The 26,925-nt window shown below is 45.2% G+C and overlaps 1 protein-coding gene across 5 annotated transcripts in view; it reads right to left on the reverse strand.

The window, feature by feature from the left end:
• igsf11 (immunoglobulin superfamily member 11) overlaps positions 1–26,925 on the reverse strand; it is a 280,353-nt gene that overhangs the window by 10,108 nt on the left and 243,320 nt on the right. For all 5 annotated transcript variants that reach the window (XM_048540501.2, XM_048540500.2, XM_059650329.1 and 2 more), the window contains 2 exons: positions 14,478–14,633; positions 5,098–5,220 (listed from right to left, as the gene is read on the reverse strand). In XM_048540501.2, the coding sequence (XP_048396458.1) occupies positions 5,098–5,220; positions 14,478–14,633 (279 nt within the window). The remainder of the gene's footprint in view (positions 1–5,097; positions 5,221–14,477; positions 14,634–26,925) is intronic.

Raw genomic sequence — 26,925 nt, forward strand, 5'->3', positions numbered from 1 at the left:
TACTAGTGGTGTGCCTCAAGGATCTTTTTTTGGGACCACTGCTGTTTGTCAATTTTATAAATGACTTGGATGCAGGCATAGGTGGATGGGTTAGTAAGTTTGCAGATGACACTAAAGTCGGTGGGGTGGTGGACAGTATGGAAGAATGTTGCAGGTTGCAGGGAGACTTGGATAAACTACAGAATTGGGCTGAAAGGTGGCAAATGGAGTTCAATGAAGATAAATGAGGTGATTCAATTTGGGAAGAATAATAGGAAGGCAGATACTGGGTCAATGGAAAGATTCTTGGTAGTGTGGATGTGCAGAGGGATCTTGGTTTCCATGTACATAGATCCCTGAAAGTTGCCACCCAGGTTGATAGTGCTGTTAAGGCGGCTTACGGTGTGTTAGGTTTTATTGGTAGAGGGGTTGAGTTCCAGAGCCGTGATGTCATTCTGCAACTGTACAAAACACTAGTGCGGCCTCACTTGGAATATTGCGTACAGTTCTGGTCGCCCCAATACAGGAAGGATGTGGAAGCATTGGAAAAGGTGCAGAGGAGACTTACCAGGATGTTGCCTGGTCTGGAGGGAAGGTCTTCTGAAGAAAGGCTGAGGGACTTGGGTCTGTTCTCATTGGAGAGAAGAAGACTAAGAGGGGATTGAGTCGAGACATACAAGATGATCGGAGGATTAGATAGGGTGGGCAGTGAGAGTCTTTTTCCGAGGATGATGATGTCAGCTTGTACGAGGGGGCATAGCTACAAATTGAGGGGTGATAGATTTAAGACAGATGTCAGAGGCAGGTTCTTTACTCAGAGTGGTAAGGGTGTGGAATGCCCTGCCTGTCAATGTAGTTAACTCAGCCTCATTAGGGCCATTTAAACGGTCCTTGGATAAGCATATGGATGATGATGGGATAGCGTAGGGGGAGGGGTTTAGATTAGTTCACAGGTCAGTGCAACAGCGAGGGCCGAAGGGCCTGTTCTGCACTGTATTGTTCTATGTTCTGTGTGGAGTTGGAGGAACACAACAGATCAGGTAGCATCAGAGGAATAAGAGAGTCAACATTTCAGTCCTAGTCCATTCAGCATCTCCAGAGTCTGTGTATTCACGGATTAGGGCTTCAGCAACCAGAGTGTGGATTATATAAATTGAGCTCTCACAGTGCATAACAGAGGGAATGTTACCCCTTTGAATGGACCATCCCTTGATAAAGTCAATAATTCAAGATGTCTGTCCCCTCAGATTTCAAGGCATTATCAAAGGACAGCAAGGGAGTTTTTTTCCCCCCCAGATTCCCAGCCAACATCCAACTCTCCTTCAAAACTTAAAACAGACTACCTAATTGTCTAATACAAAACAAAGAACTGTGGATACTGGAAATTTGAAACAGAAACAAAGTGCTGGAGAAACTCAGAAGGCCTGGCAGCATCTAAAGAAAGAAAAACAGAATTAAAGTTTCAAGTTCATTGACCCTTCTTCAGAAATGAAAGCACCTGGAAAATGTTGGCATTTATACTAATGAGAAGGGGTGGGGTTCAAGTGGAGTTTGGCAGGGGATGGGGAAGAAGAGGGGGAGGGAGATGAAGGCACAAGTAGAAAAGATGGAGACAGTATTCAGAGAGGAAAAAAGAGAAGCAGACTAAAGGGATTGCAGATGTTAGCTGGAAGAGAAATAAATGCTGAATAAGTGCTAAGGGGAAGGGTGAAAAATTAAAACTGGATTGGCTATGCTGGAAGCAACAGTCACAGAACAGGGCTTAGGGGTGTGGGAATGGGTAATGAACATGGATGAAAGTCTCCGTACTCTAAATTTGTTAAATTTGATTTTGAGTCCGAGACCTAATATATCTAGGCACAAGATGGGGCATTGTTACCCGAGCTTGCATTGAACTTTATGGAGCACTGTAGCAGGCTTGACTCAGACATGTTGGCATGGGAACACAGTGATATGTTGAAGTGGCAAGCAACTGGGAGCTTGGTTTTTAATGGATGAACAGAAAATGTTCCGCAAGGCTGTCACCAAAGTTTCCTCTCCCCAGATGATAGGAGACCAGATTGGGGGCAGCAAATACAGTAATCTGAATTGAATGATATGCAGGTAAATTACTTCACCTGGAAGGTATGCCTGGGCCCTGAGTGAGGATAGAGGAGGAAAACAGGAAAACACTGCAACTTGTGTGATGGCAGAAGTTGTTACCATGGGGTTTGGGCTACAGATCACTTGTTCAAGATCCGGAGTCAGGATTACATAAATTTTGCTCCCACATCAGTGCATTACTGAGCAGGTGCGGTCCCATTTGAGGGACCATCTCCTCTTGGAGCTATTAATGCGATACAGTTGACATTTCCTCATTGTCCATCTTATTGTTGTTTGTGGATCCTTAAAGAATGCTACTTAACTGCTGCTTTTTATGCAATCACGACTACACTTAAAAAGAACTTTGTTGGCTTACAGACAGTTTGGAACATCTGGAGGCTGTAAATAGTCCTGAATGAATGTAAATCCTCCTTGCTTCGTTTCTCTATTCAGGTGGTCTCATGCTCCTTTATCACATCACACCATGTTTGTCTGTAGCTCATCAGGACTCGGATTTCCTTACCGTCTATTTTATAGCTAAAATTAAGTCTTAAAAACACAGACTTCTGATAGTTCCACAGCAATATGATCAGAAGAAAATTACTGCTTCCTAATTTTTACAGAAATTTTAATGAATGAAATGTGCAAAACATCTGTCTGGGAGCGAGCCAATGAAAAGTCTAAGATTACTACTTGTATAACATTACAAATATCATTTGCTGCAGAAACCTCATTGGTATCCCCTCCTCTACCCTCACTATATTAGCATGACATTTCCATTTCTCACTTTAGGCAGCCTCATAATGTCTCTAAGAGATTGCCTCATTAGTGTCAATTAGTGCCAAAGTATTGGGAGGTCTGTGCTATGGACCTGTATCCCCAGAGAACTGGATTGTGATTGCCTGAACTAATTTCATTTAAGACTATTAACAACCATGAAAGAGAGGTGACTTTCATCCCCACAGACTTGCTTCAATTGTCAACTAAAATGACGCAGTCCTTTGACAGTAATATCTTTTTAAAGAGCTGCTCAAATGACAAGCAGCCAATGAATACCAAGTGGCAGAGGCATATAAGCTCATGCCATAGGATTACTAAATGACAAGCTTCAGAAATATTTTGACAGATTTGAGTGTTTTCTTTATCTATTAATGTTAACTGCATCTAACACAAAATTTAAATCTACACATATCGAAATGAAAATTATTGTGTATCTACAAAAGTAACTTTTTTAAAAGAAGTATAATGATAGTATCTACACTAATACCGTTCTTCCATTCATTCTTCCAAGTTTATCTCAGATGCTTAAGAAGACAACATTTGAAATGAACAAGGCTGCAGAGCATTATATAAATGGAGAATTCAGAAGTGCTGAGGAATTTACATGTCCTGGTGCACAAGTCACAAAAAAGCTGGAATACAGGTACAGCACATAAAGTGCAAAATCTAATGGGGTATTATCTGTCATTACAAGAGGAACTGAACATAAAACTAAGGATGTTATGCTTCGGTTGTGCATGACATTGGTGTGAACACATCTCGAATACTGTGTGCAGCTTTGGTCTCCTTACTTAAGGAAGGATGTAAATGCATTGGAACAGATCAAAGACGGCTTTATACTGATATCTGGAATGATCAGCTTGTCTTATGGATTGGACAGACTGGGCATGTTATCACTTTCACTTTCAGAGGCTGAGAGAAGACTAATTTGAAGTGTATAAGAAACCAAAGTTTTGACAAGATGGATGCGACAAGGATGTTTCCTCTTGTGGGTCAGTCCATAACTGGGGGATGATGTTTTAAAATTAAGAGCCTCCCTTTCAGATTGGGGATAAGGATCTATTTCTACCCCCTGAGGATTTCATGACCTTAAAACCTTCTGCCTCAGAAGCCAGTGGTCTTAATGAACAGCACAGAAGGCAAACAGACCTAAATGTCTACTACTTCTATTTCATACATTTGCAAATCAAAAAATTCACTGTTTTAAAAAAAATTAGCAAGTTTAACACTGCAACTAGTGTCTCCTAATGTTTCAGCTGGATACTTTCCCAGAGCAAAAGTTTCCACAGAGGTAAGATGATTTTGTGGAATGGCCTGCACTCAAGCTAACTCAATTTAGCTCAGCCAGGGGAGCAGGGTGTGAGCTGCAACTGGTCCAAGGTAAGACCACTTATTTGTGTATTCACACTTCTCGTCACCATCCGATGAATGGTACTGGTAAATAAGGAAGTCTGACTACTGCTGTACACAGCTTTATATCAAAAACCAAGTGAAAACAAAGGAAGGATAGCCAGTAAGACAAAGCATTAAAGAATAACCAGCGCCTGTTAAAGAGAAATCTACAACAGCACCTCTTCCAAGTGTTGGCTGGAAAGTTGGAGAGTTACAAATAATAGGATGCCATGTTAAGATCGGCAAAATTTATAAAACAAATCTTATATTTCTATAAACTGATTATAAGATCTTACTTAAGAATCTCCATTCCCTAATACCACATCAGAATTGTCAGCACGACTCTGATTCACGAGGTTGTGGACACACATTAGGACATGGATATTGTCCAAGCTGACTCTCCAGTGTATTTCCAGAATAAATGAGCTAAAGGACCTGCTCCAATGGATACAATGAGAAGATGGTAAAATTCCTATTTAAGACTCAAGTTCAACTGCAGTAATGGTCTTATTTATCTAATGCATGACGTACCTAATTTTCTCACTAAACAACTTTCAAAACTACTGCTGTAGAACAGCATAAGTTATTGCTAAAGAAGAGTTGTATTATCAGTTTTGGTGTCTAAGATAGATTTTTTAAAATGATTATTACGTTGCCTTAAATGTTTGTTTGATGAGCTTAACCTTTTTGCTTATATCTCTGGAATCTAAATGGATAATGTCTGCAAATGCTCTGTTTTAAAACCCTCATTGCTATTAACCCTTGGTATAGAAGCAGGTCAAGCTGAATTCTGCACTTAGAGGAGGAGAAAAATTCACAAAATTAGAGTTTTCTGTAAGAAGACAGCATTAACAGTGTACTTACAAGCAACAACCTGTAGGTCAATGGTACAGGTACTGGATCCAATTGTGTTAGAAGCTGTACACTGATACAAACCATTTGTTGCAGTGCTGATATTCCGGAGAATCAATGTCCCCTGCATTGGATCTGAAACAATACGTTCAACATTCATGTGATTGATGATAATTTGCTGATTAATAAAGTTCATTTTTGAATAGTTCCAAAGCATTTCACCTCACTGACTAGACAGCACCCTTGCTCAGCTCGGACACTTCCTAGCATTCTCACTGACAATTATTGTAACTCTAAAAAAAACCACAGGAAAGACCCATCTCCCCAAAGCAAGCTACTAGTGCGCCTCTATTTAATTATGGCTAATTTTTTTTTAAATCACTAGGAATTTAAAACAAACATAGAAAGTTGAAAGTTAAAATGCAGCTCCAGCTGGACCCCCGAATATAAACGTTAGTTCACATTTCGGGTAGAAACACAGCCTGGGAATTTTCTGAGAACTGCTCCCTGTCCACAGCCATCATTTTACCAAAAGTGCAATTAAACTATTACAATAAAACCTACACTTCCACAAGTTACAGGTATATCATCATTATGAACATACAAATTAGGGGATAGTAACTAGGTCATTTCATTCAAGCCTGCTCCTCCATTCAATAGGATCATGGCTGATCCAGTTGTGGCCTCAATTCCACTTGACTGCCTATCCCTGCTGACTTTTGACTCCCTTGTTAATCAAAAATCCATCTACTTTTACCTCAATTATCGCATCTCCACTGCTCTCTGAAGAGAGCTGCAAAGACCCTCCACTCTATGATAAAAAAATTTCTCCTCATCTCAGTCTAGGGCAGACCGCTATTTGGACGTTGCTATTAAATGCTTTCTAATGCTTTCGCAATGGGCAACACGGTGGCTCGCTGGTTAGCACTGCTGTCTCAATGTTAGACACCCAGGATCAGTGTGAAGTTTGCACATTGTTCCCGTCTACATGGGTTTCCTCCAGTTGCTCTGGTTTTCTCCCACAGTCCAAAGATGTGCAGGTTTGGTTAATTGGCCATGCTAAATTGCCCACAGTGTTCAGGGATATGCAGGCTAGGTGAATTAGCTATGGGAAATGGCAGGGTTGCAGGGATAGGTAGTGGGGTGGGGGGGGGGGGTGGGGTCTGGTTGGGATGTTCTTCGGAAGGTAGGTATGGACTCGATGGGCCAAATGACCTGCTTCTGCTCTGTACGGATTCTATGAAATGCTAATGGGAATTATCCTGCTGTTTTCTTCTGCAGAAAGAGACACAGTACAAGACACAGGGCAATCTATAAACTCAGTGCTCAACATGCATCAGGATCCCTACTGAGGCAATAGGCCCAAAAGACAAGCTGAAAAATTTCTCAATAATTATTACTGACTCTTTTCTACATGGAGGCTTTGTACTGCTGCACTCCAGAACTGGGAGGGGTCAACAAGCGGGAGAGAAGGTGGGGATGGCACAACTTGTCTATCTTTTCCAATACCTATCCGCCCCTCCCATCTCACTGACCAAATTCCCACCACTCCCTACCTGCACTCACCTATCACCACCCCACCTACCTTCTCCAGCCCCAACCCTCATCTCTGTTTATATCGCAGCTCCCTTTCTCCTCCACATTTCTGAAGGGTCCTAACACGAAATGTCAACTTTCCTGCTCCTCTGATGCTTCCTTGCCTGTTGTGTTCCTCCAGCTCCACACAATGTTATCTCTTCCCCATTTTGATTTGCTCATCCTTATCTGTAACATATTTTGCAGGAAGTGAAAAAGAGTCTGTGATTCGAATACTTTTCTTCAGTGTTGCTGAATGGAAAAGTGTCATTCAGAACCCAATTTTCTCCTCAAGGTTCTATTGTAAAGAAGTAGTAGCAGGTTGACTTTCATCGCTGTGGCCTCATATTTGTTCAAATCCTGGCACCGTGCCCAATGTGATTGCATGTCAACTCCTGTTCTCAACTGGCAATTTTTCAATCCAATGACAAGGTTGACTGAATAAAGCAGTGATGCATTGTCTTCAAAGTCAGCCAGCTCATTTGGCCCTCTGTTTGTTATTTATTCATTCAAGGGTTGTGTGAGAGACTCGCAAGGACATTTCGAATTTCTTGAAGATGGTGGTGAGCTTCTTGACACACACACACACACACACACACACACACACACACACACACACACACACACACACACACAAAGGGAACTGTAGGATTCTAACCAAACAACAGTGATAGTGATTGTTTTTTCAAGTCAGCATTACATTTGAGCGGAAATATGGTTGTGATCCTATTGAGAATGTTGCCCCTATATGGCAGGGGCAGTGGTTAGTGAATCACTATTGAGAAAACCTTGATGAATTGCTTCAGTGAATTTTGCAGATGAAATACATGGCTGTCATATTATATCAACTACGGAAGGGGTGAGCACTTGAGGGAGTGCACCAGATGTCAATCAAGTTTGATGCTTTGCACTGGAATGATGTCAGCTTTTTAAATGTTGTTAGAGCTGCAGTCATGCAGGCAAATGAAGTGTATTTCATCACAATCCAGGCTTGCAGATGATCAACAAGCCATGAGGAGTTACTTCCTGTAAAATTCTCAGATTCTGATTCTCTTCTAGCCACAGTATTCAAGTTGCAGGCCAGTGTCTGGTGAATTGTGTCCCACAGGATGTTGAGAATGAGAGAGTCCAATGTTGGTAATACAATTCAATTTCATTGAAATGTGGTTTAAGATAAATTCTTGTTGGAGATGGTCACTGCCTTGCATTTATATAGCACGAATACTACTCACCAGTACAAACCTTGACCCAGTCTAGGTTTTGTCACACAGACAACTCCATATCTGAGGAATTACAAATGGGACTAAAACAAAGCAACCACTAGAGAACAAAGCCTATTTCTGACACAATGTTGTGGGGAGAGGTGGGGGGTGGAGAGACAGGTCATTTCTGAAACAGATGCTGACTGACTTTGAAAACAGCTCTGAGGAATTCCTACAAAGATGGGGCTGAGATTAATGGTTTTCACAACCATAAACACTTTTCTGCTGTGCTCCAATTACTGGGTATGCCTCCATGATGACAAGAAATCAGTGAGTGCATAAATAGTTTCCCAACATTTGAATTCTTACAGATATGGTCACAACATTGCTATGTTCACCCTGGTAGCACCAAAAAATGTGAATTCATCTGCATTAGCCAACTATTTTGATTTGATTAGATTCCCTACTATGTGGAAACAGGCCCTTAGGCCCAACAAGTCCACACCGCCCCTTGAAGCATCCCACCCAGACCCGTTCCCCCTAAAACCCACACAGCCCTGAACACTATGAGCAATTTAGCGTGGCCAATCCACTTAGCCTGCACATCTTTGGACTGTGGGAGGAAACCAGAGCACCCGGAAGAAACCCATGCAGACACGGGGAGAATGTGCAAACTCCGCACAGACAGTCGCCCGAGGTTGGAATCGAACTCAGGTCCCTGGCGCTGTGAGGCTGCTGTGCTAACCACTGAGCCACTGTGCCGCCCCTATTGCAAAACCTATTGTATATTCGCAGAAGTTGGAAGTAGTCTTTTGCTTGTTGATCAACTCTCTTCCACATATGGGTGCTCAGGATTTTAAGTTCCACACTCCAGGTGACTCAGAACTATGTGCAGTTTGTCCACACTCATTACTGTAAACAACAAATACTGGTGATTACACCACATCAGGCAGCATCCATGCAAGCTAATGTTTTAAATCTAGATGACTCTTTGTCAGAGCATTCTCTGAAGCATCCAGGCAGCTCCTACCTGTGATCATGCATGCACTATATGGTATACTAAGAAAGGTCTAAGCCTTCAGAAGTGATTGAACTGAACCCTTTACCCTTGAACAAGTAAAATGAACAATTGTTAAAACAACCTCAGTACAAGATAACAACATAATGAAGCACTCTGCTGCACTGCAAAGGAATTCAGAAACTTAGCAACTCAGTAAGTGGAGAAGAAACATCCAACCAAAAGGAGGATACTTGCTGGACACATGCACCCAGCTTAGAACACCATCTGTTCCCACTTCATCAATAGCCACTGGCTCAAAGAAAATATGCAGAAGCAGATATGGCATCAAAAATCTAGAGGGTGATCGCTATTTCAGATTTTTCTCCTTCAAGTCATATCTGGCCAGCTCTCATTAGCACAGGTAAAACGTACAAACAACGAATTCCAAGAGCAGAGGCTGCGAGTGGTTTTTATAGCCTTGTAGATTTCATGTGAGTTCATTATAATGCATCAAATAGGTGGTTCTAATCGCATTGCTGGCTCTAAGACTGGAATCTAAATGTAGAAGGTATTTGAGTGACACCCACAAAGTGTATCCTGCGGCAGAAGGGACATATGCAAAAGAAAAAGTTATAAAGATGCCTCAACATGAAGCTGATGCTCAAGATAAAACCATATGTAAGGAAAATGTAAATTAATATACAAGCCAACTGCAGTTTTAGGAAGTATGGTTTATTTAGGTTAATTTTCTTAATGCAGACGTAAATATTCCAAAAGGCCTGTAATTTTTGTATTTCCACGACATGTTTGTCTTCTAATTGATCTTGGGGTAAGGGTTGTCAGATTGGGTAAGGGTCCAGAGCCCTGAGAGTTCTTTGTCAAGGTCTACGAGTAGTTTTCAATGGCTAACCTCAAAAGACAACTGGAAATTTCCATGTATTATGTTTCCAGTTAATTCCAGGCTATATTTCATCATATACATCTTACAAAACTACTGAAGTTACACAACCCTGCAGTCGACTGCATAAATTGTTCTAATAATCCACTGGTTACTGGGAAATTTTTGAAGGTTCTGCCCGATTCAAAACATTGCCCTGAATGACTGTTCTAGGTTCCACAGACAATGAAATTATCAAGAGTCTCGAAAACTACAGCAGTCAACAACATTGGCAAAGAAACTTTAATTTAAAACTTGATGACCTTTAACCAAGGTAATGAATAACGAGGAAAAAGCTACATATTGGTTGTAAGTTGTGATTTGGTTATATGCAATCATTTTGATTCTATCTTCTCATGGCGGACTGTAGAATTTGAATTTGATAAAATGTGAAATTTAAAAGGTTAAATGATGACCTTGTACCATTGTCAATTATCGTAAAAATCCACCTGGTTCAGTAATGCCCTTTAGGGAAAGAAATCTGACATCTTTACTTGCACTAGCCTACATATGACTCCAGATCTACAGCAATATAGTTGAATCTTAGGTGCCCTCTGAAATGGCCTAGCAGGCCATTCAGTTGCATCAATCACTAGCAAGTCTCAAGTAAAGCATGAAATCAGACAAAACAGCTGACACTGGAAATGGCAACTGTCAAATCTGCAAACTCCTCTTTACTAACATGTGGGGACTAGTGATAAAATTGAGACAGCGCCCCACCGACCAGTCAAGCAACAGCCTGAAATAGTCATACCCTCAGAATTATACAGACAATGTCCCATGTATTACCATCATTCACTGGTAGGGGTGGTGGTACAGTAAGATCCAGCTGGGGCTCTGCACCATATGAAGTCTCATGGTGTCAGGACAAATATGAATGAGGAAACCTCCTGCTGATTGACATCTACCCTTCCCTTCAGCTGAGGACCCTGTACTCCTCAGTGTAGGCAGCTACTCGAAGGAAGCACCGAACGTGGTGTGGGCACAGAATGTATTCTGGGTGGGGGAAGACGAAACCTACAAATATTATTTTAAGAATTAACCTCTTGAAAATTAGAAAAAAAATATTAAAACAAAATGCAAGAGGATCAAAATTGGAAGAGGATATTTTATTGGTGATGATGCATTTCTGCCAATTTTTGATTCTTTTTAGCTTGAAAAAGTTTTTTAAACAGTAATCTCCAATGATATTATCAGAATCTCAGAGGAGGCTGATACATCATGAAGCCGAAGTGACATTATTATATCAAGTAATTTACCCGCAGCGATTCACTGATTATTATCCTTTTGACCATGCATTAATTGAATCTTATTTTGCACCATCAAGTTTAGCAACAGTTCCAAGGCAACTCCTTGGATAAGGTTATCGAGTCTTCAACTGAAAAAAAATCACTAGCAGGAGGCAGAAAATTAGTTATTTAATTTTTGGGAGGGGTGATGATGGTGTTACAATGTCAGTTATTACCTGCCTTCATCTTAATTTCCATGGGTAATTCAGTCCTAAACTCCTGTTAATATGTTGGGAAACTAGCCAAAGTATCCATCGTTTTTTAAGTGGTATCAGTTGCCCATAATTAAGTACTTTCACAAACTGAGGAAACAAACACTTCCACTTTAGTGAAGGCAAAAATAAGCCACATTGCTTCTTGGCTAGTGCTGTAATGAGAGTTAGGGCCAAACTCAGTAGCAGAGGCATTTCTGAAGAAGGGTCTATGCCAAAAACATCAACTTTCCTGCTCCTCTGATGCTGCTTGGCCTCCTGTGTTCGTCCAGCTCGACACCATGTTATAGCAGAGACACTGGTCTTGCCCACTAGCTGAAGGATTGTTGCTAATCCTGCACTGGCTTTCCACAGAGACCTAACATTATTCAGTGATAATTGGCCACTCACTAAGGCAGTGTCAGGCCGCCACTGAATTAAGGTCATATTTGGATTTTTAAAAAATCGTTCACACCCACCCTTCCAACAAAAATCATAGAGTGGCAGCAAATCGAAAATCAGTAACCACCGCCAACGTTGCACTGAGTCTCCATAGAGGATTAGTGCTTGTTCCCCTGCAGATATCAGGTTAAGAACGATCTTAATCATGTTAAGAATAAATTGTAGCAGGAGTAAAATTAGATTTGATAATATGGTCATGCCTTCACACTGATTGTACGTTAGTCAGATAGGCATAGCCATGTTCTGATTTGTTAGTTGTACTCTCACACTATGCATGATACAAACCTAATTGTTAGTAATGATTGGACCCTTTTTCTCAATCCAACCTTGCTAATGTTTCTATACTCCTCATGTTTGGCTTGCACTAGTGGTGGCATATTTCTAGGTGCCCCATCTACTGTCACAGAATTGTTCTGCTTTCATAAAAATGTTCTTTTTTTTCACCAAACATTCAGCACAGTGCTGCCAGAGGTGACAGCACTCGTTCAAGATATAAATGTTGTGCTTGCAAACCCACTTCCACTGTAGAAAGGACAGCAGACTGCCGGAGTTCTTTTAATTGGCGTGTGTTAATTTCTTGTAACTGAATCCAAGAGTATAACTGACATTGGAACCCTTTCTTCTGGGCCTCCAGTGTGTAACGGGGCCCTTGCTACAGGTTGCAATAAAGGCTTTTTTAAACACACTAAAGATCCCCATTTGGTTGCTGTCTGCTGACAAGGGTCACAGATGCCAAAAATTCCCACAACATCTTAAGCAATGCTTTAATATGTGAAACCACTAAATCACAGAAGTTTCTGTTGGAGAAATAGTCCCTTCAGCCTGTCGTACATTGCAAGAGCAACTCAAAGATAACTGCACTGCCCTACTTTCTTCCCCTGTAACTCTCTGCTTCATGTTTAGTCAGTTTTCACTTACTAGATGCAATTCCTTTTTGTCTCAACTCTGCCTGCAACAAAGCTGTACAAGGCCCTGTGATATGAATTTGCTCCCATTCTTTCTTCCCTCACTCTTGTATCCTGTATCTGTAGCTTCATATCAGAGAGCTTAAACAAGAGTCTAAATGTCCATATTCACTATTTTTACTACATTCTCTTACTTCCAGTTGATATTGTCATTAAAAATCTATTGCACTTTCAAAAAGAGCATTGCCTTTGCCAAGTCCATTGTGGCCATCCTTGATGAATCCCTGCTTTTCTAAATGGTTACTAATTTTATCTGCACTTGTCATATTACTTGGTACACTTTCAGCCCAATGATTTACATCATGAGAATGCTACGCATTCATTCAGTGTAGTTGCATTTCATGTGTGGTGCGCCATTATTAAAATTACACAGGTCTGTCAAACATTTTTTCTTCCTAAAACAACAATTTCCCCTAACATAATTTAAATTAAGATATTTGAATAGGCAAGGGATAAGTAACAGGTTTCCAAACAGGCAATTAGAATAACCATTAATATAGGAGACCAAATATTCTATGCTGCATCATGGCTTCAGGCAACCAGCACCATAAAACTGTCAAACAATAAAACACGGCAGGTGAATATTATAGATTGTAACACATTAGGGTAATATCATACAATTTCACCAGATATTCTTTGAAAGAAAATTTCAAACAGTTTTGCGCTTTTGCTTTTCTCTATAGTTATTTCTTTTTCCCCAAGAGATTAAATAAGTTGTATTGAGTCCATGACAGCATGAATTGCACATGATGCATTGCAAAGAGTGGGCTCAATGTGCCAAATGACCTTTTTTCTCATTCCAAACTTGCTAATGTTTCTATATTCCTCATGTTTGGCTTGCACTAATGGTGGCATAATTCTAGGTGCCCCATCTACTGTCACAGAATTATTCTGCTTTCATAAAAATGTTCATTTTCTTTCACCAAACATTCAGCACAGTGCTGCCAGAGGTGACAGCAATCGTTCAAGATATAAATGTTCTGCTTGCAAACCCACTTCCACTGTAGAAAAGGCCGCAGACTGCCGGAGTTCTCTTCATTTGTTATCCGTAGCAGCAAGCATGGAGAGGTCTGCAGAGGTGAATAGCAATGTCCCATGCCAATGTAGCATCTCAATGTTGTAATCTATATCTGCTGCATTATATGATTCCTGCCTAAGCATAGTATCCTGGTCTATCACTATTACCTATAATCTCCTGGCATTTTACACCAATCTATTTCACTATTCCTTTGATTAATGCCGTCTGATCTTTATTTCCCCCAGTCATGACGTTCACATTAATCTTGTCATTTCTCTTGTTCGCATTTGCAAAAATTTATGGTTCAATGCCACTGTTGTACTTACACATTGCATTTATTTTTATCAATATTTCCCATGCAGCATTTCAAAAACAAACTTCTCCGTGGAAGTGTTTCTAGGTCTCCTTATATAAGTGAAACAAGTATTTCATGGTAATTACAACGAAAGCACCATCATCACTATTGATTTAATTGATAGATTCCTATCAGCCACTGCTATAAGCTAGCAATAATGAGGTAACATTGCAGTTTGACTTTGAGAACCAGACTTCTCTATGTCTGACAGTGTTATCCCTTTAATTGAAATGAAAAATCAGATTTTAAGACATACAGCAAGAAATTGTTCATTTAGCATCTACAAAGCCACAAGACCAACTATCCTTTTTAAAAAAAGATTCAGACTCACAACAGTACAAAAAAAAATCAAAGCGAAAAGATCTAACGTGGTAAATACTGATATCCATGTACATTACCCTGGACTGACATTGGTGGTAATTTATCAAAAGAATCCAGTTTTTCCCAGGAATACGCTGGGATGGGGATAGCTTCTTTCGAATTACAAGTGAGTGTGACATCATGTCCAGCATCAACAGTTCCTTGAAGTCTACACGATGGGATAGCAGGTGGCACTGAAAGAAGAGAATACAAAACATCAGGCTTAAGTAGCATGGTTAGAGCATCAGTAAAATGCAACTCCCAATTTAAACCAACGAGAATACAGGAGCAAACAGGTCTTATGGGGGAGAAACAGTATTGAGCAGCTCTTCAACTTGTTTAACTTCAGTGAGGAATGCCACAAAACTGTTAGACAAACAGAAGTAAATTACATTCATTTTACACAAAAATTATTAATTTCCAGAAACATGCGCGCATTACATCTGAATCTCAAGTTAGTGACAGTAATCACCATTCCAAGTTCTATAATGCTGTATGACGCTCCAATCATGTCTTTTTTTCCAGAAAAAGTAGCACAATTCATACATAACAGTCTTCAATTTACACAGGCTAGGGGCTCAGTCAAGTACAGACACCTTGACTTCTGATTTTACCTTTGCACAATTAATGGTAAGGCTCTGGGGAGTGTTGCCAAACAAAACCACTTAGTGGTGCAGCTGCATTGCTCCTTGAAAGTGGAGTCACAAGTAGACCACATGGTGAAGATGACGTTTGGTGAGAATATTTTAGAACACTGCCTTCAATTCTGGTCACCCTTCTACAGGAAGGATGTTGTTAAACTTGAGATGGTACAGGAATGATTTACAACAATGTTGCTGGGACTGGAGGGTTTGAGCTATTGGGAGAGGGCAAATAGACTGGGGCTATTTTCCCTGCAGCAGAGGTTGAGGGGTGACCGTACAGAGGTTTGTAAAGTCATGAGGGGCACGGATGAGGTGAACGGCCAAGGTAATTTTCCCAGGGTAGGAGATCCCAAACTAGATTTAAGAGGGGAGGGACAAGATTTTAAAGGGATCTGAGGGGTAACTTTTTCAATCAGAAGGTGGTGCTCGAATGAAATGAGCTGGTATAGGAAGAGGTGGGAGCTGGTACAAATAAAACATTTAAAAGGCATCTGGACGGGCCCATAAATAGGAAAGGTTTAGAGGGATACGGGCTAAGTGCTAGGAAATGGGACTAGATCAGATTGGGATGTCTGGTTGGCGTGGACAAGTTGGACTGAAGGGTCTGTTTCCATGCTGTATAACTCCATGGCTTTTAGGTACTTTTATGGTGTGGAACTGTGTATTAAATTCTCAAATAAGAAACCGGTCTAAGAATCCTAACAGTTTCAAAAATATTGAACATCATTCCACAATACACTTTTCCTTTCAATGAGGTGATTGATTACGGATCTCAATGGCTTCCCAAGGAATTAACTGATACAGAAAAGATAAACCACAGATGTTACATCAAGTAAAGCCATCGGCAGAACTCTGGCCCTACCATGGGAGTAACAAATCTATCTCTGATCAGCAAATTTGTCGGCTGTCTCATAACCACTAAACTATTGTCACAAAGGTCAGATCAGGGTGGAATGGATAATCGTCTCCGAAGCAGGGAAGTAATAATGGCTTATCAATGATCAGAGCACAACTGGAAGCTCCCCGTCAGCCTGTAGGCCTTGCACTGTAGCTTCGCATGGGATCTGCCTGCAAGTGACCTCCCAGTGGTAGATGGAGGAAAGCAGTTAGCATTCCAGACTGATTCAAAGGTTTCCTCTCATTCCTACAATCTGTGCATTGTTCACAGCAGTACAGAGTTATGGCATCTTCATTTTTAACATTTTAGAAGCACTGAGAGGGTGGCTCAAGATGCACACATTCTATCCTCTCCTCAGCTCCCCAAACCTGCAGTAATGCAGTTACTTTCAAGCCAGAATGTCTCCTATTGGACCCATGGCTTTGGTAGCCCACCCACCAGCCTTAATTGTACAGGAAGCCCTCCCACTAACCAATAATGCAAGCAAAACTCACTCGAGTGATTGCTGTTCATTATTGCAAAAGGAATGGAATGTGTAAGTCCAGAAGCTTTACTGTAGCTGAAGAAGGGCACTGGTGAGAACACGTCTGGAATACTGCTAATATTTTTGGTTTCCTCATTTGAATAAACAAAGACAATTGCTTTAGTAGCCATTGGAAGGAGGTTAGTTTGATTCATTTCCGGCAAGAAAGGTTATTTTGTGAAGAAACATTCAGCAGGCATGACCTACACCCATTGGAGTTTAGGAGAATGCAAGCTGATTTTATTGAAGTAATCAAACATTGGGTCTGTTTCCACAGTGTATGACTCTAAGACTGAATAGATTGGATAACAGAGGGAGGAGCCAAAACTACTGGGTCTAGTCCAAGAATAAGAGATTTTCATTTTAAGACAGAGGTAGTGTTTTTGTTTCTCCTCCAGAGACTTATGAGCACTTGGAAGCCTTTTACCCCCAAGGGATAGTGGAGACTGGGTGTTGTTATTTATTCAATAGAGTCACGTGCATTTCTAATGGACAAGCGAGTCAAGGATTTGGGGGATTGCAGTTAAGCGGGTGTACAAGATTTGCAGGAAACTGGAGCTGAGACCACAGCCAGGTCAGTCGTGTCAAGCTTGAAGCACAGAGTGAACTCTAGAGCTGGTATACAAATCTAAAACACCTAGATTTATCAGGTGGTCTTCATTTTACAATTTGACATGAAACCACAAGTCCACGTGTTAATTTAAAGATAACTGCATAACAATTCCATGGTAGCCCATTCTCCTGCTGTGCTCACCTCTGATGAGAAGATGAATTGCAGATGTAGTGGATAGCGAGTTTTGAGAAGATTTGTAGCTCAGGTTGAGGTTCTGGATGTGAGTTTGCTCACTGAGCTGGAAGGTTAGTTTTCAGACCTTTCGTCACCATTCTAGGTAACATCAGTGAGCCTCCGACGAAGCGTTGGTGTTATGTCCTGCTTTCTATTTATCTGTTGAGGTTTCCTTAGGTTGGTGATGTCATTTCCTGAGTTGGTGATGTCATTTCCTGTTCTTTTTCTCAGGGGATGGTAGATTGGCTCCAAATCAATGTGTTTGTTGATGGAGTTCTGGTTGGAATGCCATGCTTCTAGGACTTCTAGTGAATGTCTCTGTTTGGCTTGTCCTAGGATGGATATGTTGTCCCAATCAAAGTGGTGTCCTTCCTCATCTGTGTGTAAGGATACGAGTGATAGTGGGTCATGTCGTTTTGTGGCTAGTTGATGTTCATGTATCCTGGTGGCTAGCTTTCCGCCTGTTTGTCCAATGTAGTTTTTGTCACAGTTCTTGCAAGGTATTTTGTAGATGACGTTCGTTTTGCTTGTTGCCTGTATAGGGTCTTTCAAGTTCATGAGCTGCCTCTTGGCATTAGGGTAGCCCACAAACCCACCAACACACTAAAACAAAACGACATGACCCACTATCACTAGTATCCTTACATACAGATGAGGAAGGACACCACTTTGATTGGGACAACATATCCATCCTAGGACAAGCCAAACAGAGACACGCACGAGAATTCCTAGAAGCATGGCATTCCAACCGGAACTCCATCAACACACATTGATTTGGAGCCCATCTACCATCCTCTGAGAAAGAGAACAGGAAATGACATCACCAATGCAGGAAATTGTATCACCAACCCAAGGAAACCTAAACAGATAAATAGAAAGCCGAACGTAACACCAGCACTTGATCGGAGGCTCACTGTTGATGTAACCTAGAATGGTGACAAAACATCTGGGAACAAACCTTCAAGCTCAGTGAACCAGCTTACATCTGGAACAAAATAAAGACCCACTCTTTTGTGGACCGAGAGGGGGAGAGCGCTGTGTTGGAGGTGAAAGGAGGACGTCGGGTTGGCTGTGCACCCTTGCGACCAGTGGATCTTAATGCTGGCTTCGGCCTAACGCTGGTTCAGGGGAGCAGCCAACCTGCAACGATGGCTGCGGCAAGTGCTCGTGCCCCAGGTCAGGGGGTCCAGAACACCATCCATGTTTCTGTAAAGAAGGTGGATGAAGGTGCACCTGTGGACCGCACCTTCTTCATGAAGAGGGTCCTGTTGGACTGTTGTGGGTTCGCTGCTGCAGACATTTACTGCCTGCAGGATTTCCCCAGAGGAGGTTTTTACGATGTAACCTTCAGGAGTGCCAAGCTTTGCGAACGCTTCCCGGAGGTTTTCAAGGAGAAAGGAGGTGAGGGCCCCCTCTCTGTATTGACTGCTGTCCCACTGTTTGTGATGCCAGCGCAGAGGAGCCGTATGGTGACTGTCCACATGTACAACCCGCGTGTGCCAGCAGTTGATGTCCTGACCTTCCTCGGAAGGTACGTGAAGGTGGAAGGGGACCTAATTGACATCACGGACCCCTTTGGCATCTGGACCAGTAAGAGGCAGGTCAAGGTGACGCTGAGGATGGGCGCGGACGGGAATGTCGTACACCCACCGTCCAGCTTCACGATCGGCGGGAGCAAGGGCTACCTGACCTATGCAGGGCAACCTAAAGTCTGCCATGCCTGTGGTAGGTCAGGTCACGTGGCGGCCGACTGCAAAGCCACCATCTGCAGGAACTGCAGGGAGGAGGGACACCTTGCAAAGGATTGCCCACAAGAGAAAAGCTGCAACCTATGCGGGGAAGCGGGCCACCTCTATAGGGCATGCCCGCGGTGGGGGACCACCTACGCCCAGGTTGCCGGCAGGGGCAATGCGGGGCCAGCGCCCCCGGACGAGAGGAAGGCACCAGGGCCCAGCAAGGACCCCACTAATGTGCAGGAGGGCCAGGCCGTGCAGGAGGTCCCAGCCCCGCAGGACGGGCCCGAGGCCAGCAAAGCGCCCCTCCAGGCTCCGCTCCCCCCGACAACCCGGAGTCGATGGAGGCGGCGACAGGCGACCCAGGGGAGTGGACGACGGTCTGAAAAGCGAGGAGGAAGGTGCATCAATGGGCCCAGGAACCGTAACCATCAAGCGGGAAGAGGCAGCTACAGGGGGGCTATAAGAGCTCCTCTGACGAGGGGGATTCGGAGAGGGTCGCCCGAAGCAGAAGTTAAAGATCTCGAGGGAGAAGGAAAGAAGCACTCCGCTTCCAGGTGATGGGAGGCGTCCTGAGGCTCCCTCCAACACCCAGTCAAGTGCTGCTGGGGCACTGGAGGGCTGCCCAGAACTTCCAGGCGGGAAGGAGGAAACAGCACGTCCCCAGCCTGGCCCGGAGCCAGACTCTCCTGCCTCCGCACCCCTGACGGTGGGATGCCACCCGGAAGGCAGCACGGACGGTTTCCTGAGCCCGGAGAGCGTCCAGCAGTTGGCCCAGGCAAGGGGCATGAAGGGACAGATGGAGGGGCTGGACCTTGGACTTGGGGATGGTACTGCGGTCACTGCCCACAATGGGGGTACGAGTTGCGAGCATTAATGTGCGCAGTGTTAAGTCAACCGCGAAATGTGTATCCACGTTGGCCTACCTGACCACTGTCAGGGTGGACCTCCTGTTTCTGCAGGAGTGCAGGATACCGCACCTCAGCAGGTACGGGAAATGGTCCGGCGCCTGGACCTGTGGGCCTTCGATCTGGTCGGGGGGTAACGACTGTCGCTCCTCGGGCCTGGCTATTCTGCTGCGGGGGCGCGACTTCACTATCTCTCAAGTTCAGGAGGTGGTGGGGGGGCGCCTCCTAGTGGCTGATGTCGCCTACAGGAACGCTCCCCTGAGGCTGATCAACGTGTACGCCCCAGCGGTATGGAATGAGCGGTTGGCCGTCCTGCAGCGGCTTCCACCCCTGCTGGCTACGTCCAGGCCGGTCATCCTAGGCGGAGACTTCAACTGCATCATCGATGCAGATGGAAGATCCGGCGGGGGAACAGCGGGTGGGGGGAGTCAACTGGACGTCACGTCCAGATTCCTGATGGGCACGGTGAAGGACGCCAAGCTGCTCGACGTCTTCAGCACCCCTGCAGACGGAGCGCAGCGGAGGTACACCTGGTCGCGGCCAGACGGGTCTATCCGCTCAAGGACAGACTTCCTGTTTGTGTCACGGACGTTCTCGGTCAGGTCCACCGGCATCGAGCCAGTGTTCTTCTCTGACCACTGCCTCCTGCTGGACGACTGTCACTGACAGGACGACCAGCCGGCCGGCAAGGGGACATGGAAGCTCAACACGACTCTGTTGACCCCAGAGAACGTCGAGGAGCTTAAGAGGGAGTACGCCAGTTGGAGAACCGTGAAACCCCTCAGTCTCTGGGCAACTGGTGGGAGACAGTGAAGGAGAACATCAAGAGGTTCTTTGTCCTCAAGGGTGTTTGGAAGGCGAGAGAGAGGCAGGGAAAGCTGTCGCGACTCCAGAAAAGGGTGCAGAACCTGCTCCTTCTGCAGTTGATGGGGGTCGATGTCACGGAGGACCTCAGAGAGGTGAGGGGCCAGCAAGCCTCGCTCTTTGCCGCGGAGGCCTCCAGGATAATCTTCCGGTCCAGGGTCCGCTCCGTGGAGCAGGACGAGACGTGCTCGCGTTTTTTCTGAGAAGGTGCACAAAGAGAGCTCTGTGCTGAGCCGGCTGAAGGAGGACGACGGCTCGGTGACATTGTCTCTCCCGACATTTTGAGGATCAGCAGATCCTTCTATGCCGGACCGTACGACACGAAGCCCACGGACAGCACGGCATCTGAGTCGTTCCTGTCGTCTATCAAGGAGGTCTTAGACAACGGCACGAGGGAGTGGCTGGACCGGCCGATATCCCTGGACGAGCTGACCAGAGCCCTCAAGTCCTTGGAGAGGAATAGGACTCCCGGGAGCGACGGCTTACCAGTCGAGCTGTATTCCGCTCTGTGGGACCTGGTCGGCCAGGACCTGCTGGAGGTGTACGATAGTGCGCTTCGGGCAGGGGAAATGTGCAAGTCCATGAGGAAGGGCATCATCACCCTCATTTACAAGAGGAAGGGGGAGAGGGAAGAAATTAAGAATTGGCGTCCCATTTCACTATTGAACGTGGACTACAAAATCCTGGCCAAGGTCATAGCCAACCGGGTCAGGTCTGTCCTGGAGTCGGTGATTCACCCTGACCAAACCTGTGCTGTGCCGGGCAGGAAGATCGCTGAGAGCCTCGCGCTCATCAGGGATACGATCTCCTACTTGCAGGACAGGCGGGTGGACACCTGCCTCGTCAGCCTGGACCAGGAGAAGGCCTTCGACAGGGTCTCTCATGCTTACATGATGGACGTCCTCTCCAAATTGGGGTTCGGGGAGGGCATCCGCAATTGGATCCGGCTGCTCTACGCCAACATCGTTAGCGCAGTCTCGAACAACGGGTGGGAATCAGACAGTTTTCCTGTTAGATCTGGAGTCAGGCAGGGCTGCCCAATCTCACCTGCCTTGTTCGTGTGCTGTGTGGAGGCCTTCGCCGCATCCATCAGGAAGGACGTGAGCCTGAAGGGCGTGACTATCCCAGGCAGCGGAGGCCTTCAGGTCAAGACCTCCCTGTACATGGACGATGTCGCTGTCTTCTGCACCAATCGTCGGTCGGTGAGTAGGCTGTTGGACATCTGCGGCCAGTTTGAACTTGCCTCGGGTGCCAAAGTCAATAGGGGTAAGAGCGAGGTCATGTTCTTCAGGAACTGGGACGACCGCTCCTTCATCCCCTTCACCGTCAGGACAGACTACCTGAAGGTGCTGGGTGTTTGGTTCGGTGGAGCTGGGGCGTGCACTAAGACTTGGGAGGAGCGTATCACCAAACTGAAGCAGAAGCTGGGCAGGTGGACGCTCCGGTCCCTCTCCATCGCGGGTAAGAACCTGGTTGTCAGGTGCGAGGGGCTTTCGGTACTGTTGTATGTGGCGCAGGCCTGGCCTATTCCCTGGACCAGCGCCACTGCGGTCACCCGGGCCATCTTCCACTTCATTTGGGGGTCGAGGATGGACCGGGTCCGCAGGGACACCACGTACAAAGATCTGGAAAATGGGGGAAAGGATGTACCGAACGCCACCCTCACCCTGACGGCTACCTTTGTGTGCGGCTGCATCAAGCTGTGCGTAGATCCTCAGTGTGCAAACACCAAGTGTCACTACTTACTGAGGTTCTACCTGTCCCCGGTGTTGCGAAGGACGGGCCTGGCCTCGTTGCCGCGGAACGCTCCGAGTAGTTGGACCGTTCCGTACCACCTGTCCTTCGTGGAGAAATTTTAAAAGGGAAACACCTTTGACCACAAGGCCGTCAAGCAGTGGTCAGCACGTGGTATCCTCGAGACCCTTCGGGAAAAGGAGAAGCTGGATCCCGTCGTGTGGTTCCCCACGCAGACTGCCAAAGTCGTTTGGCATAATGCCTCATCGCCAGAACTTTCAAACAAGCACAAGGACATTGCTTGGCTGGTGGTGAGAGGGGCTCTGCCAGTGAGATCCTTTATGCATGCCCAGAATCTCTGCGCCACCGCACGCTGCCCTCAAGTTTGCTGCAGGGGGGACGAGACTGTCGATCACTTCCTTCTGGAGTGTGCCTATGCACAGGATGTCTGGAGGGGGATTCAGTGGTATTTGTCGAAGTTCGTCCCGAGCAGCTCTGTGACGCGGGACTCCGTGCTCTACGGGCTGTTTCCGGGGACGCACACCGAGACCAACATCAACTGCACCTGGAGGTCCATCCATGTGGTGAAAGACGCTCTTTGGTCTGCCCGCAACTTGCTGGTCTGCCAGCTGAAAGAACTGACCCCGACCGAATGTTGCAGATTGGCGCACTCCAAGCTCCAGGACTACGTGCTGAGGGACGTGCTAAAGCTTGGGGCATCCGCCGCCAAGGCACGGTGGGTAAAGACCACAGTATGAAACCCCTCGTCCAGAATAGAAAAAAGGGCCCTACCTGGTAACTGGGCCAAGCTGGCGCCTTCCCCAACTGGTCAGGGGGCCAACTGGGACTGTGCGGGGTGACGACTGCCGAGGTATTTTCTTTGCTTTTTTTTTCTTCTTTGTTTGTTTTTTTTTCTTTTAGTTGGTGTATGTACCCCCTGGGTAACCCAGAGCGGCTTGCATGACCGGGTAGGTGTATAAATATGTTTTATGTTTTGTACATCTTATGAATAAAGTATATTTTTTCAAATAAAAAAAGTGACGAAACGTCTGGAAACTAACCTTCCAGCTCAGCGAGCAAACTCACATCCAGATGTCGTGGATCTCTAGTATGCCTTAGAAAAATGTCACACAATCTTAAAAAAGGCTGGATCATTGACACCGCACTGTTAGCCTCAGTTAGCTTCCCACTGTTGCCAAAAGCCAAAGAAACACTGGGGAGGGATTCGAATACTTCAATAATATTTGCCAGGGGTTTGGGGGTGGGTCACCGCTTAATCAAAACGGTCTCCATCGTCTGGGAAATCTTGCTGCCTATTTACACTAGCACCATCCCTCACCTCTTCCTCCGCTACAATGACTACTGTATCAGTGCTGCCTCATGCTCCCATGAGAAGCTTGAACAGTTTCATCCCAACCTCAAATTTACCTGGACCATCTCCAATACCACCCCCCTCCCCTTCCTGGGCTTCTCTGTCACCATCTCCAGGTAACTGTCTCAGCACCGCCATTTCAGGCAGCATGTGGCTCAGTGGTTAGCACTGCAGCCTCACAGCGCCAGGGACCCGGGTTCGATTTCAGCCTCAGGCGACTGTCTGTGTGGAGTTTGCACATTCTCCCCATGCCTGCGTGGGTTTCCTCAGGGTACTCCGGTTTCCTCCCGTAGTCCAAAGATGTGCGGGTTAGGTGAATTGGCCATGCTAAATTGCCCATAGGATATTTAGATTAGGTGGGTTATGGGGGGTGGGGGGGGGGGGGGGTGGGGGGGGGGTGGCGGGGATGAGTCTGAGTGGGACGCTGAGGTTCGGTGTGGACTTGTTGGGCCGAAAGGCCCGTGTCCACACTGTAGGGATTTCTATGATCTACTTCAAACCCACTGACTCCCTCAGCTACTTTGACTACATCTCCTTTCAACCACCCTCCTGCAAGAATGAGTTCCCTTACTCCCAATTCCTTCACCTCTGCCACATCTGTTCCAACTCCCAAGGTGGAGCATTCCACTCCTGGACATGTCCTCTCATCTCAATGACCGCAAAATCCACCCCACTCCCCGCGCCCCCCGCCCCCAACCCTCCATTGATCAAAAATCTCCTCCACCACATCTCTTGCAGTTCCCACACTACTGCCCTCAAACCACCTCCCTCCAACAATAATAGAGTCGCGCTGGTCCTTATATACCACCCACCAACCACCGTATCATCCTCTGCCACTTTTGGCACCTGCAGTCCAACCCCACCGAAGAGATATTTCCCTCCCCACCCCAATCTGCATCTCTTAGGGACTGCTTACTCCACCACTCCCTCATCCATTCCACACTCCCTACCAACCCCACCACACCCAGCACGCACCTTTCCCTGAAACCGCAGGAGGTGCTACACCTACCCTTATGCCTCCCCTCTCACCTCCATCCAAGGCCCCAGACAAACTTTTCATATCTGACGGGAGACATCTGTACATCCTCCTACCTGGTCCATCAATGTGGCCTACTCTAAATCGGCGAGATCAATTCACGAAGCATCTATGCTCTGTATACTATAATCAACACCACCTTCCAGTTGCCAACCATTTTAATTCTCCCTTGGTAACATGCTCATCCTGGCCCTCCTCCAGTGCCACAAAGATGCTGCACGCAAACTGGAAGAACGACACTTCATATTCTACCTCGGGAGCCATCAGCATGATGGCCTGAACATATAATTCACCAGTTTCAAAATCTCCCTGGCCCCGGCCTCAACCCTGCCTCCTTGGCCTGACACAGCCTGTCTATTTTCTTTCCCACCTATCAACCCCACCATTCCCACCGACCAATCCCCACCACCCCGTTCGTGCAATCCACCTACCACTATCCCACCTACCTTCCCCCAGCCCTACCCCTCCTCTCTCTATTTCCCAGCTCCTTCCCCCTCCCCAGTCCGGGTGAAGGGTCCCAACCCAAAACATTGGCTCCCTTGCTGCTCTGATGCTGCCTGACCTGTTGTGTTCCTCCAGCTCCACACTGGATTGACTCTGACTCCAGCATCTGCAGTTCTTGCTATCTCCATCTGCCTTTGTACCAGCCATCTCAACTTGTTCTGCCACCTTCAAAAATTTTTGCCCCTATAAACTGACGTCCTTCCTTTCTTGTACCCTTTTTAAAACTGTCCCATTTAACTTAGATTGCATTTCCCCATTCTTAATACCAATTTGTTATCCCATCTCTGCATTATATTTCATTACATTTATGTCTGTACATTTCGAAATCCTCATCCTGGCAAAGTCTGTTCCTAACCTCCTATATTTGCCATATTTCCAAGTTTTGTGCCATCCATGTCTTAAAACATAAAAAGGACAACAGTGGTCTGAACACCAATCACTGTAAGACACTAGTGCACACTTCCTTCCAGCCTTAAAACAACCAACATTTCTTTCTTTGCTATGGGTCCCCTAACCAATTTTGTAGTCATACAGACATCTCCCTTTGTTTTCTTTATGGACTTCAATTTTGATGACAAATCTACCAAGAGGTACTTCTTCAGATTTGTTTTGAAAAGCCATTGAGACCACATCAACTGCATGATCATCCTTCCTCTCCATTACTTTGTCAAATTATTCAATCCAGTTCTTCAAATATCATTGCTGCCATAAACTGCTTGGTTTTCAAATTTCCACCTGTGCCTTTCCAAGTACATTGCATTCATATTTCCAAACATTTCTCAGTTGAACCAATGTTTGACCCACTAGGCTGTAACTGACCACTCCCTTTGGTTGTGAAGGCTGTATACTATCTGTACACCCAAATTCCTCTGGCCCCACTTCCAAAGCTATGAAGATTAGAAGCTGTGACTATAATGTGTTCTGAAGGAGGATCGGGTTTCCAGTGGATAGATGAGTTACATTCAGTCAAAAAGCTGTCCTCATCCATATGTATATTGTGACTCAATGATATGAGGTTTTATACAAGATGCTCGTAAGATTTAGTGGCAGGACTTCAATATTTTACCAGCCTTTATTTTCTATTGCATTGACAAGCTGTCCAATTCAGACACTACAAATCCTTCCCTTAATATTTAATTGGACTCTCAGCTGTGTCTTGACACATTCAGAGATCTAACACTGAACCTGAGAAGATGTGCTTCACCACACCAACAACAGCACTGACAACTTTATCCCACAATTGGCACTGCATTGGGTCAGCAAGTCTCTGTCAACAGATTAGATGATTTCTAACTAAAATAGCAACAGTTACCTTCTGACAGCAAAATAAACATAACATCTGCTGTATCAGCTGATATGGTCCAGCTTCAAACACAATTCAGAAGTGAAAGAATTTGTAAAATGCCGAGTATACTGATACTGAATGTACTTGTCATTAAAATCATACTCTGCACGAAAGGAGGTGGGCTAGCAGTGGTGCTTC

This window comes from Stegostoma tigrinum, chromosome 12 (assembly GCF_030684315.1).
Source record: "Stegostoma tigrinum isolate sSteTig4 chromosome 12, sSteTig4.hap1, whole genome shotgun sequence".
NCBI lineage: Eukaryota > Metazoa > Chordata > Chondrichthyes > Orectolobiformes > Stegostomatidae > Stegostoma > Stegostoma tigrinum.